The sequence below is a fragment of the Pogona vitticeps genome, chromosome 7, assembly GCF_051106095.1.
Source record: "Pogona vitticeps strain Pit_001003342236 chromosome 7, PviZW2.1, whole genome shotgun sequence".
Lineage (NCBI taxonomy): Eukaryota > Metazoa > Chordata > Lepidosauria > Squamata > Agamidae > Pogona > Pogona vitticeps.
This window is the reverse complement of record NC_135789.1, coordinates 14,472,282-14,488,405: the sequence shown is the minus strand read 5'-3', so window position 1 is coordinate 14,488,405 and position 16,124 is coordinate 14,472,282. Positions and strand designations below refer to the sequence as shown.

At 56.0% G+C, this 16,124-nt stretch overlaps 1 protein-coding gene across 1 annotated transcript; it reads left to right on the top strand.

Annotated features, from left to right (window-relative positions):
- Positions 1–5,261: 5,261 nt before the first annotated feature.
- Positions 5,262–15,882, top strand: NR2F6 (nuclear receptor subfamily 2 group F member 6). The gene is made up of 4 exons (XM_020781198.3): positions 5,262–5,566; positions 11,102–11,196; positions 12,535–13,065; positions 13,671–15,882. The coding sequence occupies exons 1-4, from the start codon at positions 5,262–5,264 to the stop codon at positions 13,943–13,945; spliced, it is 1,206 nt and encodes a 401-aa protein (XP_020636857.2). The 3' UTR covers positions 13,946–15,882.
- The last annotated feature ends 242 nt before the right edge of the window (positions 15,883–16,124 follow it).

The following is a 16,124-nucleotide window of genomic DNA, read 5'->3' as shown; positions in this document are numbered from 1 at the left end:
CCTCTCTCTCTCTCTCTCTCTCTCTCTCTCTCTCTCTCTCTCTCTCTCTCTCACACTCACACACACACACACACACACACACACACACACACACACACACACACACACACACACACACACACGGCTGGGTTTGTTTTCCCTGCCTCGGGGAGGGGGGGCTGTACAGAGAAACAGCAAAGTCTGCTACCCCCCCTCAAAAGACCCCTACAAAGGACTGCCAAAGCTCCCAGGTCTTTGCAGGGGGCATTTTTCCTGCACCTTGGTCTCCCCCCCGCCACCAAAAAGGGAAAAAAATCAACAGCAAAAAAACGACGGAATGGTAGAACTGAAAAATCAAAAGGGACCCTGAAGGTCATCTAGGCAAACCCTCTCTTCTGCCCATGTAAGGAACCCACAGAATCCCCTTTGCCGGTCAGCCACCTAAATAATGCTCGTTTTAAAAAGATAATTAATACTGCTTTCCCCCCCTTACTTTCCTCCAACTTGGGACTAGGGGAGCAGCCCAAGGCGATTGGGGGGGGCGGCCCCATGCACCTCCCTTCTACAGCCCCGCCCTGCCCCTTTGGGCAAAGGTCGCATCCTGCTCGCCCAAAGCCCTCCGGAGCAAACCACAGACCTCAGCCCCGTGGATTTCCTGCTGCTCCTGCAGTGGGCGGCCCCTCCCTCCTTGGCAGCAGTGGGGAAATGACTGACTACAACTCCCAGAATCCCCTACCGTAGGGGAATCCTGGGAGGTGCCGCCTTCACAGAAAACCTACCCTACACCTCCGTTTGCCTTGCTGGGGACTGAGAGAGGGAGGGAGGGAGGCAGACCCACACAAAACTGAAGAGAGGTTGCTAGTCCCTGGCGTTTCCCCACTGCTTGCTTTGAGGACCCCTATCTGAACAGAGGCTTCTCCCGCTCTTTCTGGCCCAGAGGGGTGATTTGGGGGAGGGACGCTCCCTCCTTTCCTTGGGGAGGGGGCTCTCTTCTTCCTTCCTTCCTTCCTCCCCTCCCTCCCCTCCCCTCCCCAACATTCCTGGGCTCAACCAGGGAGGTCAAATGTCAAATTGACTTGAAAAGCTCAAAGAGCAGAGGTCTCCGTGTGTGAAGGGAACCGGAGGAGCACGTAACGTGGCTTGACATCTCCAGGAGCCACAAGCTTCCTTGACCCACAGCGACCTGGGCCCCACCTCCCCCGATCCCCCCCACCCCAAAGAAGCAGCCCCTTTCCTTCTCGAAAACGGCAGCTGCCTCGGGATGGGTGACCATCCGTGCAGCCTGGCCCCTTGGCAATAGGCGTCAGGGGTTTGGGGGGTATCCGTAGAGAGCAGGACATTCCCTTTTGAGTTCACGGCCGACCCGGAAACCTATTCCAACCCCTACCCGCCCCCCCCAAAAAAGGATTTAAAAAACAGTCCAACGGATCGGTAAATTCGATTCTACCTATTCAGGACTGAGCGAAGATCAGGGGTTCATCTCCTGGTGGAAAGGCGGCCTGATTTCTCCTTACTGCTTATAAAGTGTCCCCCTTAAAAAAAAAAAAACAAGAAAAGGCAACATATCAACACTGTTGACAAAAAGGAGGAATGAAATAAGCAGAATAAGAGGGAAGACCAACGGCAGACACAAGGAGAAACAGAGGGAGAAGGTATGGTAGTCACAGCCCAAAGGTCTAAATGTATTTTTCTTTCCAGTCCTGGTTTTCTTTCAACGGGCAGCTTAAATAGCTGTCATCCACTTTCCTGAGGTTTTTAGCGTCACAACCGACTGGTGGGGTAGACCAGTCTAGATGGGTGTCAGAAAGGGGGGGGGCCTTCCCCGCTCCTTCCCCAGGGCAGAAACAATAAAATCTTCCCAGCCTTCTTTAAGGTTTGCTTGGAAAAGGCCACCCAGCTGGTGAGGAGGAGAAGGAAGGGGTAGTTTGATCTGCTCCTAGAGAAGATTTTGGGGGCTCCCCCCTCCATCCTGGACCGCCTGGCCAATGCAAAAAGGGGGGACCAGGAAGGACATTTTGGCCCCTTCCCCCCCCCCCCCCGACATTCTCCTATCACCCTGACTCTACCCTGTTTGGCTGGGCTAAATCAAATTTATTCCCAAGACTGATTTGGGGGGGGGGGGGTTGGCTGCTCTTGTACCTATTGATTTCTTGGAAGGAGCCTTTTTTCTGATTGGTTTAAAAACAAATTTAACTCCCACTCAGCTGGGGAAGCCTCTTAAGAGCAGCTTAACAAATTTTTTTTTTAAAAAAGTAACCGCCGCTAAGAAAATTCCGAAATAGCCAGGCGGCAAACAGAAATCAGGGCAACAGAAAGCAAACGGGAAAGAGCCAAACTGGAGATGTCCGAATTTTGGGAAACAAAGAGCTTCAAAGGATATATGGAACAGCAAATTTTTTTTAAAAAAAATCTCAACCACCAGCTGGGCCATAAAAGCCAGGGCTGTGTTTTCGGCTGTGCTTGGCTTCCCAGTTGACCTGGGTGAGCTTTTTGCCTCTCCCTCCAAGAGATTCCACCGTTTCATTCCTTCATGCCTGGCTAAACACGATTTCACTGGCCTCCTCTTTTATTTTTTTTTCCCTCCCCCAAGGCGAAGCTGGAGTTGAGAAGATGCACAGCTGGAAAGTCAACTTTTTGGGCTTTGAAACCCCAGGAAGGCAGAGTCCGAGAGAAAAATAGGAACACTTCTCTCTGGGTCCGATTCTGGTCTCAGGGCCCGCCGGTTACCCAGGCAGAGAACTCAGAATTGCTCTGGCCTGCTCCGGATCACTCTCCCAGCAAGGAAAAACAGAGATTCGGGTTTACTAGAAGCACAGCTTGTCAGATCTTAGATCTGTGCTCTGAGAAAAGGAGTTAAATCTAGAGGGGAAAAAAAAGAGTAGAATCGGCCAATCTGTGTTGTAAAAAAAAAAAAAAAGCAAAAAACCCAGCAAAACCAAAATTGATTTGAGAACAAAACTCAGCGATAAGAGTTTTGATCTGTGGTCCCTGATCTGTATGGTCCCTCTGGAAAAAAAGGCCACCCTCAAACCCCAGAGAGTGGTTTGGCTGGCCAGGACTGATGGCCCCAGGCCCTGATGGATGGTCAACCTAACCTGGTCAACCTAACCTGGCTAACACCCCCCATTCCTTTTTAAAGCAACCCTATCTGGGAAACCCTGAGGACTAGCACCCTGCTTGATTTTATTTTATTTATTTATTTATTTTTGAGCAGGACTGTAGCCCAGTCAAGGAGCCCCTGAGTCCCAGGGCTCCACAGAGTAGATAAAGTAGCCGACCACTTGGGATGGGCTTGGCTTGGCTGGAAGCCGGAGAGTTGAGAACCTGGATGCCAAACGCTCTCCCCTCCTTCGGAAGGGCCTGGGTGCACCCTGCTTCCCCCGCCCCCGTTCTTTGCTCTGCTGGGCAAAGGGCAGTTGTGCGGAAGGGGAGGAACCTGGCGCAACAGTGCAGAGCGGTCAAGCCGGGCCTGAACAGGTGAGGGGGAGAGACCTAGAGCCGGTGGATTGGCCCTCGAGCTTCCTAAATCCTCATTCGGCCTGAGACCTGACTTTATGTCCTTTGGCTCACCCCTCCAATCTCTCTCTCTCTCTCTCCTTGGCCTACCTCACAGGGTCGCTGGGAAGCTAAAGCTAAAGTTTCAGGAGAAAACCTCCTTTGCGCTCAGCACCGATCCGCGGGAAGGGCAGCTCCCCGTCTCCACTACAAGCTGTTGGCAGAATTATGGCACCCAACGTTCACGGGACTAGGGCTATTTTTTTTTCTGGGGCGGATCGGGCCCCCTCTGGGCTCTGCCTTCCAACCCTAAATCCCGGGGGGGGGGGCTCCTGACTTTGGCGAAAGCGTGGGACCGTTCCACCCCACTCCCAAGATGCGCCCCCGGCAGCGCAGGACGGAGAGGGCTCTCCGCGCCTTTGCGCGCTCCTTCCTCTCCTCCCCGGCGCGTCCCAGCCAGGGCAACGGGGGGTGAGTGGGAGGGTGCGCTCTCTGCACGCGCCCAGAGGCTCCCTTTTCTCTCTCCCTCTCCCCCGCCGGCCGAGGCCAGGGCGCCCTCGCCCGCCCTCCTTGCCTGCCCTCCGCAGCCCGTCCTTGGGCTAGCGCAGAAGGAAGCGCCGGCCGGGGCGGGCGAGGAGGGAGGCGGCCTCGGCTGGCTGGCTGGCTGGCGGAAGGGGAGGGCCGGCGAGGGAGGAGCGAGGGCCGGGCGGGCAGGCAGGCAGGCAGGCAGAGGCCGCGAGGCCGGCGGGGGCTGCAGCGCCGAGAGGCCCTCCCTCTTGCCCGCCTTCCCGCCCGCGTCGGGGCCTGAACTTTGCGCCCCCGCCGCGATGCGCTAAGGCGAGCGCGCCGGCTCGGTCCGTGCGCCCTGGCTCGTGCGCTCCTCCTGCGCCGCCGCCGCCGCCGCCGCTTGCCCGGGTGGGACCGGGGGCAGGATCGGGACCACCACCCCCCACGCCCGCCGAAGAGGAGATTTTTCCACCCCCCACTCTCGCCCGCCTGGCCGCCGGTGGAGCCCCCGCACCTCTCCGCGGCGGGGCGCGCCATGGCCCCCGGGCGCGCCGCCGCCGCCTTGGCCGGGCCCCCGGCCCGCTGAACTTGCCTCCCACGGGGGCCCCCTTGCTCCCCGGCCGGCCTGGTGTGGGGCTGGGCGGCCCCTCGGCCTGGCCCCCTTGCCCGCGGGCGTGAGAAAGAGCGAAGAAACCAAGGAGGAAGAGCCGAGCCTGGAGACTAAAACAACCCAAATCCTTTTCCCTACTTGAGGAGCGACCCTTCCTTCCTCCCCCCCTTTGGAGAGAGAGAGAGAGAAAGCAGGGGAACTTTGGGGTCGGAGGGAGGCCTTCTGGGTCCCTGCCGGGGGTGGGTTGGTGTAAGGCTCCCCCTCCCGTCTCTCCCCCTCCCCACAGCCCTTCCCTTCCCCCCCTTCCTTGTGCCTTCCTGGCCTCCTTTTAATGATTAGCCGCCTCGGATCCCAAAGTGCCCCGGCTTGAGCTTTAACTTTAACTCCTTGGATCGCTCGCTGCTCCCACCCCCGGCGGCCTCCTTGCCTGCCTCTCCCGCAACTCCCCCCCCGGAGCCCCTTGGGCCCCCCTCGAACCCCGCTTCGGTCAAGGGAAGCCCCCCCCGGGGTCGCTCCCGTGCGCCTCCGCCGCCGCTGCCTTTCCGCCCGGGGCGGGTCTCTCCAGTCGAGTCGCGCCGTGCTCAGGATCGGTCTGCGCGGGCCCGGCCCCTGCCCCTCCTCCGCCCGGGGGGCGCGGAGGGAGCCCCGTCGGTCGCCCGCCCGGGGCGCTATGGCCATGGTGACCGGGGGCGGCTGGGGGGACCCCAACGGCGGCGGCGGCGGCCCCGGCGAGGCCAATGGCGGCGGGGGCGGCCTGGAGAAGGGCTACCCGCGCACCTCGGAGGACGACTCGGCCTCCCCGCAGGGCGGCGCCAGCGACCCGGAGCCCGGCGACGAGGACAAGCCCGGCCTGCAGGTGGACTGCGTGGTTTGCGGGGACAAGTCGAGCGGGAAGCACTACGGCGTCTTCACCTGCGAAGGCTGCAAGAGCTTCTTCAAGCGCAGCATCCGCCGCAACCTCAGCTACACCTGCCGGTAAGGCCGGGAGGAGGAGGAAGGAGAAGAGAAGGGGGGGCTTGGGCGCCCCCTCCCCGGGAGGAGAAGCGAGGCGCCGCCTCGGGGGCGCATTTGGAGAGCCAGGGATGCGCTCTGCTGGGCGGCCGGGCGCCTCGGCGTCGCCAGGCTGGAGAGGGGTCCGCCTGGGCATCATCCCCGGCTTTGCCACCACCAAGCCGGGCCCCGCTCCAGGGCCATGGCGCCACTTTCCACGCAGACTCCCCCCTCTCGGGGTCTCCCACGGCACTCAGGGGCCTCCGTGCCCGCCCCTGGCCGGTGGCCACCCTCCTTCAGCCTGGAAGCCCGGCCGCCACCCGACTGGGCCTCATCCACCGGGAAGCAGACCCCTAAGCGGGTGCCTGCGCCTTGTATAGGGAGGGAGGCGTCCCCCAAAATCTAGGCTCTTTGGCTAGGAACAGGAGCAGGCAGCGCTCTGGTACCCAGCCAAACCACCTAGATTTGGCCAAAGACCCTCGTTGGGGGCCTGCAGCCTCCTTCTTGAATTCCCTTTTCCTATTTCAAGGTTGGTCCTTTTTACCTCCCCTACCTGCCCGCGTGCAATAATCTTTCTGCCGTCCCCTTTGAAGCATGCAGCTTGGCTCGCTTGCTAGAGATTGCTTGCTCCCCCACCCCCTTTAACATACCGGCCTTTTTTATTTTGGGGCCCTCTGTTCTTGAGGAGGGCTGAGGACAAGAAGGGGTGGGGTGCCCAAAAGCCAGAGCTTGTGTGAGCCAAGGTGTGTGTGCGTGTGTGCGCACACGCGCAGGTTTGAATTTTGAGGGCTACAATGCCCATACTTCTGGAAGAGCTGCCTGGGGGATTTGTAGTCCCACGTCTCTACAAACGGTAGTGCCCGACGCTGAACTTGATTTTGCTTCGGGTGGGCTGTGTGTGAGTGGCTGATGGGCTTTGTCACCCACTTCTCCTCTGGTGGTCATGGCAGTTCATGGGATCTACACGCCCTGAACCTCGGTGAGCCCGAGTCCTTTAATTCTTTTTATTTACTTATTCGCTGTGTTCCTCTCCGACCATTTTTCTCACTGAGCCCAAGGCTATGGTTTTCCTCCTTCCTCCAGCATTCTCACAACCACCCTGCGAGGTAGCCCAGGTGGAAACAGAGGAAGGGAAATTGACACTTGCCTGAGGGGTCCCCGTCTCCTGTTCCTGGGGGGGAGGGGAGAGGGGCTGATCTCGGTTGGCTGAGGCACTGGTCAGGCAGGGGAGTCCAGAATCCAGGTCGAGAGGCAAAATGAAGTCTTCTGGGAAATCGGAGGCAGGCGCGGGCCGTCCTGTGTCCAGCTGGTCAGTCTGTAGAGAGCAGGGATCAAAACTGGGAGAGGCCTAGAAAGGAGAGTAAAGAATGGAAGTCTGGAAGGGAGCAAAGGACTTCTCTCGAGGGAGGCCCCAATCCCAGACGCCGGTCTCTGCAAACTGAGCCTCTGGAACCCCCATCTAGAGGTCACCTGGAGGATTTTTGGCCAGTTTAAGGCATGCCAGCTGCAGGATTGGGCCCTGTAGCTTCCACAGGGAGGGAGAGCCTTCCTCTTGAGGAGACCTCCCGATCAGCCTTTTCCTGCAGCCAAAAACACTGCCCAAGGGCCCCTTGGCAGCCCCCCCCCCCCGATTTTCGGGGAGGGAGTCACCTCATCCCCACAGCTCTTCCCCCTGAAAGGTCCATCATCTATAGGAATCCGCCTGGCCCATGGCCACCCCAGTGACCTACATTGGTAGCTGGAGGTGGCCGGAGGGTTAAACCTATATTTCCAAGTGTTTCAGTCCAATGCAGTCTGTTCATGACGATGGTTGTGGGTTTTTTGGGCCATTTGGCCATGTTCAGAAAGTTTCGCCAATCTCTGTAGCCAGCGTCTGCAGAGGATGGGAGTCAGAACTCTGTCTGTGCTCTGGTGCAGTTTGTTTGGATAGCTGAGTATTTAGAGCTGCGGGATCTACATTTGTCCTTTTCAGGAGATTGGGTGATTGTGGTGATCCGGGGGGGGGGTTGTTGTGGTGTCTTGTTGTGATAAGGAGGAGAGATGATCTGTCACTGTGATTGATGGGTGTCATTAGCTGGTCTTTTGTGTGCAGTGATCGCTGGTCCTTGTGGCTGGGTAGAGTTCGTTGACCTTTTGCAGGCTGTATTTTTCAGTGCTGGGAGCCAGGCCTTGTTGAGTTTTAAAGTTCCTTCTTTTTTGTTAAAGCTCTGCTGGTGTTTTTGGGTTTCAATGGCGTCCCTGTGCAGCCTAACATAATGATCGCTGGTGTTGTCCAGTACTTCTGCATTTTGAAATATGTTCACTTGGTTTTCACAACACCCCTGTAGGATGGATAAGTCTAAGAGAAACTATCTGAGGTCAAACGAGGGAGTTTTTATGGCCGAGTGGAAAGCAGCGGAGCTGAATTTAGAGTAAAGTGATGTTTGCCACTCTGGTCCATTCAGGGGCCGTGGCCAAGGGGCGTTTGTGGCCCCCGCAATGAGGACTAGCATTGTGGCTAAGCGACCTTTGCTTTCCAGAGATCCTTCTTTGTGCCAAGACAGGGCAGGACTTTGGCTTTATGACAGCCCCATTGGGTCGACCAAGCTGTGGTGCCCACCGTCTGCACTGGGTGCAGCGTAATGGGGAGGTGGGACCCCGGGAACCTCACTTTCATTTAGCAGCGAAGAGTGGAAGGAATGAAAAACAACATGGGTTTCAAGTCCTCAAAACTGCAAGAACAGCCTCAGAAACCCAGTGGTGTGAGATTTCGAATACAGACCGGAGGTTTTTTTAGGGGCGGTCTGGCCGACGTCTTGGGTGCGGCTTAGCCTTCTGTCCTCCCTACGCCCCTGCGGTGTAGGACTTCAAAGCTCGTTCTTTCCAAACCTGCCCTGTTTTGGCTCGGCCCTGCGGGGTAGGCGTGAGAAGGGCGAAATCGGGCGGGACCACCTGGTGTGTTTCTCCCGGCAGGGTTTTGCTTTTGCCTCCAGTTTGCAATTAAACATCCTCATCCTCATAAGAATATTCATCAGGCCTAACTCGGAGGCCTATCTGCCTGCTAATATCATGTTTATGCACCTTCGTAGATGAGTTTTCTGGGGAATTCTGGCAAATGTAGGTGGGGTTTGGCTTTTTTTGTTTTGTTTTTTGGAAAGCAAACCCCCCTCCCCCGTGCCCCAGCCGGGCCAAAACTTTGCCCGAAATCCACGCCTCTCACTGGATCCGTAGCTCCCACCCCACCCCACGTGAAACAGAGAGGCCCCACATTCCCCCTGGCTTCTGAATTTAAGCAAATTCGCTGTTTGTTTTTCCTGCGCTCCTATTTATGTCTAAATGTTATTGGTTTTTTAGCCTCGGCAAAGGCCCATGAAACTCATTTGGGAACAATCAGGCGTGGCGTGAATGCTTCCCGGGGCCGGGGAATGTGTGTGCGAGCATTGGGGGGGGTCTCTCTTGTCTTCGGGGTGGGCCCGCCTTCCCCCTTTTGTGGTGGGAGTAATTGAACCCAGAATCCCCCCTCTCCGTGGCCCGCCAAAGCAAGAGGGGGGGTTTACTTTGTCCTCTCCACAAGGACTCCATTCACATTTTTCTCTCCCGCAGCTGGAAATCGGCCGCATTAGACCTCGGGGAGGCCAATGCTGGCCAGTGGCTGGCTATTGAGGAACAGATTCGGGGGGGGGACGCTGCGCATTTTGTGGCGTCCCTCGTAATGACATCATTAGGATGAGAACACTGCCCGAGGAGAAAGCCTCTCTCCCCCCACAAAACCACCCATTGAGAACTCTTTGGAGAGATGAGGTTGCCATGTTCCTCGGCGCCTGTGCTCCTCCGCTAACCCAAGAGCCATCCGATTGGACTAGAAGGCAACCGATGGTTAGCCAAAGACGGACTAGCCCTGTATCCATAAAGGGACTGATCCTTACACCCTGCGAGGGGGTGTAGACCTGATCTGTCTACCCCTGAAGCATGTGGTCTCCATCAGAGGATTTGAGTCACAACCTCTCCTTGTCTGGAGACAGAAAGAATTCTGGATTTTTGAGTTCCTCCACCTTGATTTTAGAACCACCCGGGTGGATGGGAGGGTTTTGGAGGATTCAAAAGTTCATTTTTCAAATTCTACAAAGATACAGAATTTCTGGACTTAGGAAAAGCTTCCTGGAGGGGAGGGAGCCCCTGATGAAAATGGAAGGAAGGCTTTTGCAAAATAAAATACATAAAAAGCAAATAAATAAATGCTAGCCAGCCAGCCGAGGCAGGGCCCCCCCGGTCTGTCTTGTTTCGGCACATTCAAGGCCGGAGGGGGAAACGAGACATGATACTTCCATTTTGCTCAATCTCTACATTTGTATTCTCCTAACACCCCTGCGAGGTAGGGGGAGAGAAAAAGAACTGGTTACAGAGTGCGGGTTGAACCCGGGTCTCTCCAACTCTCCCATCCCAGATGCTCCCACCGGCAGGGTTCGCTCACCTCTCCCAGTGGCACTTCTGTGTTGGTTTTCCTCAAGGCGGATGATTTCCCCCTTTTCATGACAACCCTTTCGAGGCAGGGCCCATCGTTCGGTGGAGGGCCCCCCGTTTCAGACACGGTCTCGGGTTCGATTCCAGCTCCCGGTAGAGCTGCTGGGAGAGACCCCTGCTTCAAAAGGCTGGCGGGTGGCTGCCGGACCAAAAACAGCCATGAGGACTAGGATCTTAACTTTATTTTTTTTTTCATTGAGGAGCGCTGCTCGGGGACAGAGGCCAGCCGGGGCTGCAAAGAGGCCGGGTTCAAATCAGGGCATCTGTGGGAATGGTTGAGGCACCCTTCTGTATTGGAGAGAAAAAGTGCTTTGAACATGAGCCTAATTCGCACTTGTTGCTTCACACACACAAACCCGGGGCCCGGGGCTTTATTTTGGGTTTTGCAGGTCTCCGAATTCGCCCGGCCAAGTTTTTCTGTCTTCCTCATGCCCCCCCCCCAATGTTTACAAAAAGTTTCCTTAATACTGCTTTGATGATTTGAGGGTCCTTTTTTCTCAATGGTTATACATCTTTAAATCTATGGATGGTCTGTTTGGAATTTACGCCCCCCCCCCCCGTAAGCGGCTTGGTGGCAAAATAAAAAAAGGCAGCCGCCCCACTGCGAAATCTAATTAAAGGCCCGTTTCCATCTGGGGAACGGCTTGTTGGGGTTAAAGGCAAATTCAGTTTTAAGAGAAATGTGTCATTAAACATGGTTTGCTTGTGACGATTGCATTAGCTACATAGTAAAAAAAAAAACTAAAGAAATACATTTTGGCAGATTAAAATGTTTGTTGGGATGTGCTGTTAAGTCAGAACTAACTTACAGTGTCCCCAATAGGGGTTTCAAGGCAGGTGAGATATTTAAGAAGTGTTTTTATCCGTTCCACCTCGTCTGGAGTGAGTTTCCGTGGCGGAGAAGGGATTCGAACCCAGCCCTCCTGGGTCTGAGTTTGTCACTCAACCCACTATGTTGGTGCAAGCGAGGGGTTTGCAAAATAACGCCCGCTTTTCAGCCTTTGATTCTCGCGCCTGCAGGTCAAACCGGGACTGCCAGATCGACCAGCATCACCGAAATCAATGCCAGTACTGCCGCCTGAAAAAGTGCTTCCGGGTTGGCATGAGGAAAGAAGGTAAGAGGGATTCAGGGAAGCTGGACGGAGTTGCCGGAAAGGGTGAGGGAGGGAGGTGGGGAAAGAAGAAATTTTTAAAAAGAGGATTTTGAGTTCCAGACATCAAGGAAAGGCAGGCACCCCTCCCGACATATAACTGGGCGAGGACGGGGAGGGCCAGCTTGAGGACTAGGAGCTTGAGAAATCTGGCTGGGCAGGCGAGGCCGACGGAGGGACCGGCTGGAGGGGGAAGCTGGCTCTCTGTCTCTCTGCAGCCACGTCGTCGCCTGCCTGCCTGCCGGCTGCTCAGGGAACCAGCAGGCAGGCGGGAGGAGGACCGGTAAAACCAGTGTTGTGGGTTTGGTGAGGGCCCGGGAGGGGGGGGAGAGCAGGCAAGCAGGCGGGTGGGGGTGTCACGTGGCACAGCGGCGGTAAAAATCACCGCTGGAAAAGGAGGCCGTGCCAAAGGAGGGGTCCTTGCGCTTGGTGCTTTGGCCAGGTTTTTCTGGCAAGCGTGCACCCCCCTCTTTCACCAGAATGATTTCTGAGCCCCCTCCCACCTCCAAAAAGCCCTAAACCCAGGCTCTTTCCGCCTTTGCTGGCTCAGGCTGGCCTGACCCCATCCCGTCTCTGATGACGATCTGCAAGCCCAAACGTGGACGGCTTTCAAAGGTTGGGCTTGCCCTCTGCTTTCCGCTGGATTGCTCTCCATGGCCCGGTTGGCCCCTCTTTAGTGGCCGTCACTAAGGACTGTCCTCGGCCCCTTTTGCCCCAACTCCTCTTGGTTTAGAAAAACATGAGACACCTCCGGGATCTGGCCCGAGGCCCTTCAAATCAAAGGAAGATGTGACCCTATTCACAAGCAGAGTCTGAAGACAGCAGCTTCTATTCACCCATATGCAGAGGTGGACTGCTCCTGAGCTTGGAGGTTCCCTCTTGGTTTCCGCTCCAGAAGGTCACCCACCCAGTTTCCCTGTCTCCCATCTTCCCCCCTCCTTCCTTTCCTTTTCTCCCTCCTCGTTTCCACCTTTCTTCTTTCCTTTCTTTCTCACTTCCTCTTCTCTCCCTCTTCTCCAGCTCTTTCACATCTTCAACTTTTCTTCTCCCTGCTCTTTACCCTCCTTCTGCTTTGTTCTCTGTTTCCGTTTTGATCTTTTCAACCAGCTTCCTCCTCCCTCTCCGTCTCCCCCTGACTGATTTCATTTTATGTGTTGGCGCCGCATTGATAGGCTACCTTTCTCCGCTCTTCCTCCCGGCAAGCCAAATCTGTGCTCCTCTGCCTGGCAGTTCTAGGGCCGTCTTAAACACATGGAGAGACAAACACACACCTTCCTGACCCACTGCCCTCTTTTTCCCCAGCTGTCCAGCGCGGCCGGATCCCGCCCAGCCATGCCAGCTCCAGCCCGAACCCCCTGCCTGGTGGGGGCGAGTACTACAACGGGCAGCCGGTCTCCGAACTCATCGCCCAGCTGCTGCGGGCCGAGCCTTACCCCACGGCCCGCTTCAGCTCCCAGTACGCCCAGCAGCAGGGCAGCGTGATGGGCATCGACAACATCTGTGAGCTGGCCGCCCGCCTCCTCTTCAGCACGGTGGAGTGGGCCCGCAACATCCCCTTTTTCCCCGACCTCCCCGTCTCTGACCAGGTGGCCCTCCTGCGACTCAGCTGGAGCGAGCTCTTCGTCCTCAACGCCGCCCAGTCAGCCCTCCCGCTCCACATGGCTCCCCTTTTGGCCGCCGCCGGTTTCCACGCCGCCCCCATGTCTGCCGACCGCGTGGTCTCCTTCATGGACCAGATCCGCATCTTCCAGGACCAGGTGGAGAAGCTGAACCGGCTGCAGGTGGACTCAGCCGAATATAGCTGCCTCAAGGCCATCGCTCTCTTCACGCCAGGTGGGTGCGCGGCGCAGCCTTGTCGCGCCCCCCTCCAATGCCACCCCTGGGTGCTTCCCGACACCCCCCTGGTCTGCATCCTCCCTTATGGGTCACCCTCCCGGCAAGGGCAGATCGGATGCTGGAGGGCCACCCCGGTATAACATCCATGGATTTGACTTCCGCTGCTCTCTGCTCTCTACCTTGCATTGAAAAAAAAAAACGAAGATGTAAAACAAAACCATTTGGAACCAAAATAGTGCTTATTGAGACCCCTTTCTTTCTCTCTCTCTAATTAGTGGCTAGAATTGGGGTGTAGGCTGATAACACCATCGGGTGGCTGAAAGAATAAGCATTTGCGTGCTTATATATATTATACCTTATTTCAAATTGTGGATTGATATTTGAGTTAATTTGTGCCACAGCCACCTTTCAAGACAGCCGCCATCCCAAAGCAGCTTTGGGATCATGACTAGGATCCCCATGTCTTTAAGCAAAATGGGGTTTAGGTCCTGGAGGGCCAGCTGCTGCCCACCAGCCCATAGGATCACAAGAACAGGGCCACGGGGACAGGCTTTGGGGCCACGGGTGCTCGCCATTTCACACCTCTCTCTCTTCCTCCCCAGACGCCTGCGGCCTCTCGGACCCTGCCCACGTGGAGAACCTGCAGGAGAAGGCACAGGTCGCGCTGACGGAGTACGTGCGCTCACAGTACCCCTCCCAGCCGCAACGCTTCGGCAGACTCTTGTTGCGCCTGCCGGCCCTGCGGGCCGTCCCGGCCTCCCTGATCTCTCAGCTCTTTTTTATGCGGCTGGTGGGCAAGACCCCCATCGAGACCCTCATCCGGGACATGCTGCTCTCGGGCAGCAGCTTCAACTGGCCTTATGGGACGGGGCAGTGAGGAGACACACACCCCCGGACATCCATCACCTGAACCCCACCGCCCTATCCCGGTCTCCCTCGGACCGAGGCCGGCAAGGCGGTGGTGTGCCTCCGGGAACACCACCCAGCCTCTATGGGGTTGGGGCAAAAATGAGCCAGAAAGGGGGTTCTTCCAGAAAGGGGGTCCCCCTCCCACAACCAAGTGGGGAAAACCCTGCCTTCCTGAAAGAGACAAGACGTGGGAAAAGATCTGGATGGAGTCCCGTTCTTCGTCTTCGGGGAGACGTGGGAAAAACAACACATGGATGGTTTTGTTTTCCTTCTAGTTTTAAAAACTCATTTCCCCTCTGTTGCATTTCAAAACCAGATCTCCCCATCCTCTTCCTGGTTTTTATATATATATTTTATATATATATATATTTGGGGAAGAGGGGGGGAAGCCATGCTTCCTTCTGGGAAGTTTGCACCCACACTTTGCATGATAGCGGGAGCGGCTTCCCACGGCCCCAGGAGAGGACGAGCATCACGGAATCCGTCTCCGCCACGAGAGTATCTTCCCTGGGACCACAACGCACATCATTCTTCCTGGTCGTGGCTGATGGGTGTCCGTCGGGGAAGATCTGGCAGAGAAGAAATGCGGGGGGGGGTGGCGTGTTCCCTGGGGTTTTCTGCCCCCCCTTCTGGATCTCCTGCTTCCTCTTCCACCTCCCTGCTCTCCGTCCGGACCAGCCTTCCCGTCTTCGCCAAAATTTTTTTTCCATCCGAGCGTTTCCCAATTGCAGGAGGGATGCGGTGCAGGGAAAGCCACGTTTTGAGGTTCCAAATCCACAGGTATTCCATGCTGTTTGGGAGGTGGGGGGGGGTGAGAAATCTCCCGGTTCGGAGAGGGGACTCCGAAGCCAATGGAGCCGGGAAGGTTTTTGAGTTCTCCCCTAACCCACGTGCACGTCCCGTCGGCAGGGAGATCCATTTCTCCTTGCCTCTTCTGGGGAAGACGCTCCTTTCCGAGCGCCTGGGCGCACAGATGCCCAGAAAAAAAGTCCAAATATCACCTCTGTGGCTGGAAAGGGCCTTCAGCAAAACAGCTGCTAATCAGGAACAGTGCCCCCATGTTTGGTACCCATGACAGCTAACTTGCCCGCAAGAGTGGGCTATGCTGGGCATCCCTAGAAGCCACCCCCAATGGTCCTTTAACACACTCGCCTTCCCACCCACCCTCGATTTGATTTTAAAAAGCTTCCCTAAGCCAAGCGAAGAGAGAAATTACATTCCTGCACTTAAGAGAAAAAAAATCTGGAATCAATTTTTTGGGGGGCCTGGCCGGAGGTTTCAACATTGGGTGCCACGGATGGGCTGACACATGGCACTTCCCCCCCCAAACTGCCATGAAAGCAGGTTCTGAGTACGATCTATAGTCTTTTGCATCCATGATGGAGTCATATCTGCTCCCTCCAGACAAGTCACCCCCTCCTGCTTCCCGTTTGCAAACAGGCTATGCAAAATGGTTTGAATGCATGCCGTCGAAATGTATTCGTTCATTCACAGCGGCCACTGTGGGCTTGTGTAGCAGTGGTTTGGACAAAAAAAAAACGGCGACTGTTTGCCATTTTGGGTCTCTTTTTTCCCCGCCCTCTGTGTTCCTGCGTTTGCTGACTGCGTTGCAAGTTTCCTTGTCTGCGTGCATCACGGTTCTTCCAAAAGAGCCAAGGAGAGATTTGCCCTTTCAGCCCATTTCACAGATGCGGGAAAACAAGTCCCAGATCCACTTTTGCCTAAAAAACTCTCTCCCCCTGCCCTCCAGTTGGGAGTCCAGGAGAGCAGCTGGACTCAAAACTCAGGTCTCCCAGGTCCAAAGTTTAAAAAAAAAAATTATCTATGCAAACCTCCCTTTTCTCTGCACCAAGAAACACTCAAAAAGAATGATCTGCTTTGGAAATAAAACTGCTCTTCCCGCCATCCCGTTTTTGGCTTCAAATGTGCTTTATTTCCATACGTTATGAGACAGAAGGGAAAGGAGCATGGGGGGGGGGCTGATCTCCTGGAACCCTTTTAGAAGGAGACGCACGCAGGGTCTAAAACAATGGAGGTTTTAGTGGGGAAATTGTGGATTTCTAAAAATATTTTAAATGCTCAGTGGAAGGACCACGGATCACCTAGGCTTGAGATCAAGGGGTTTACGGCCACTGGAAGCTCCCAAT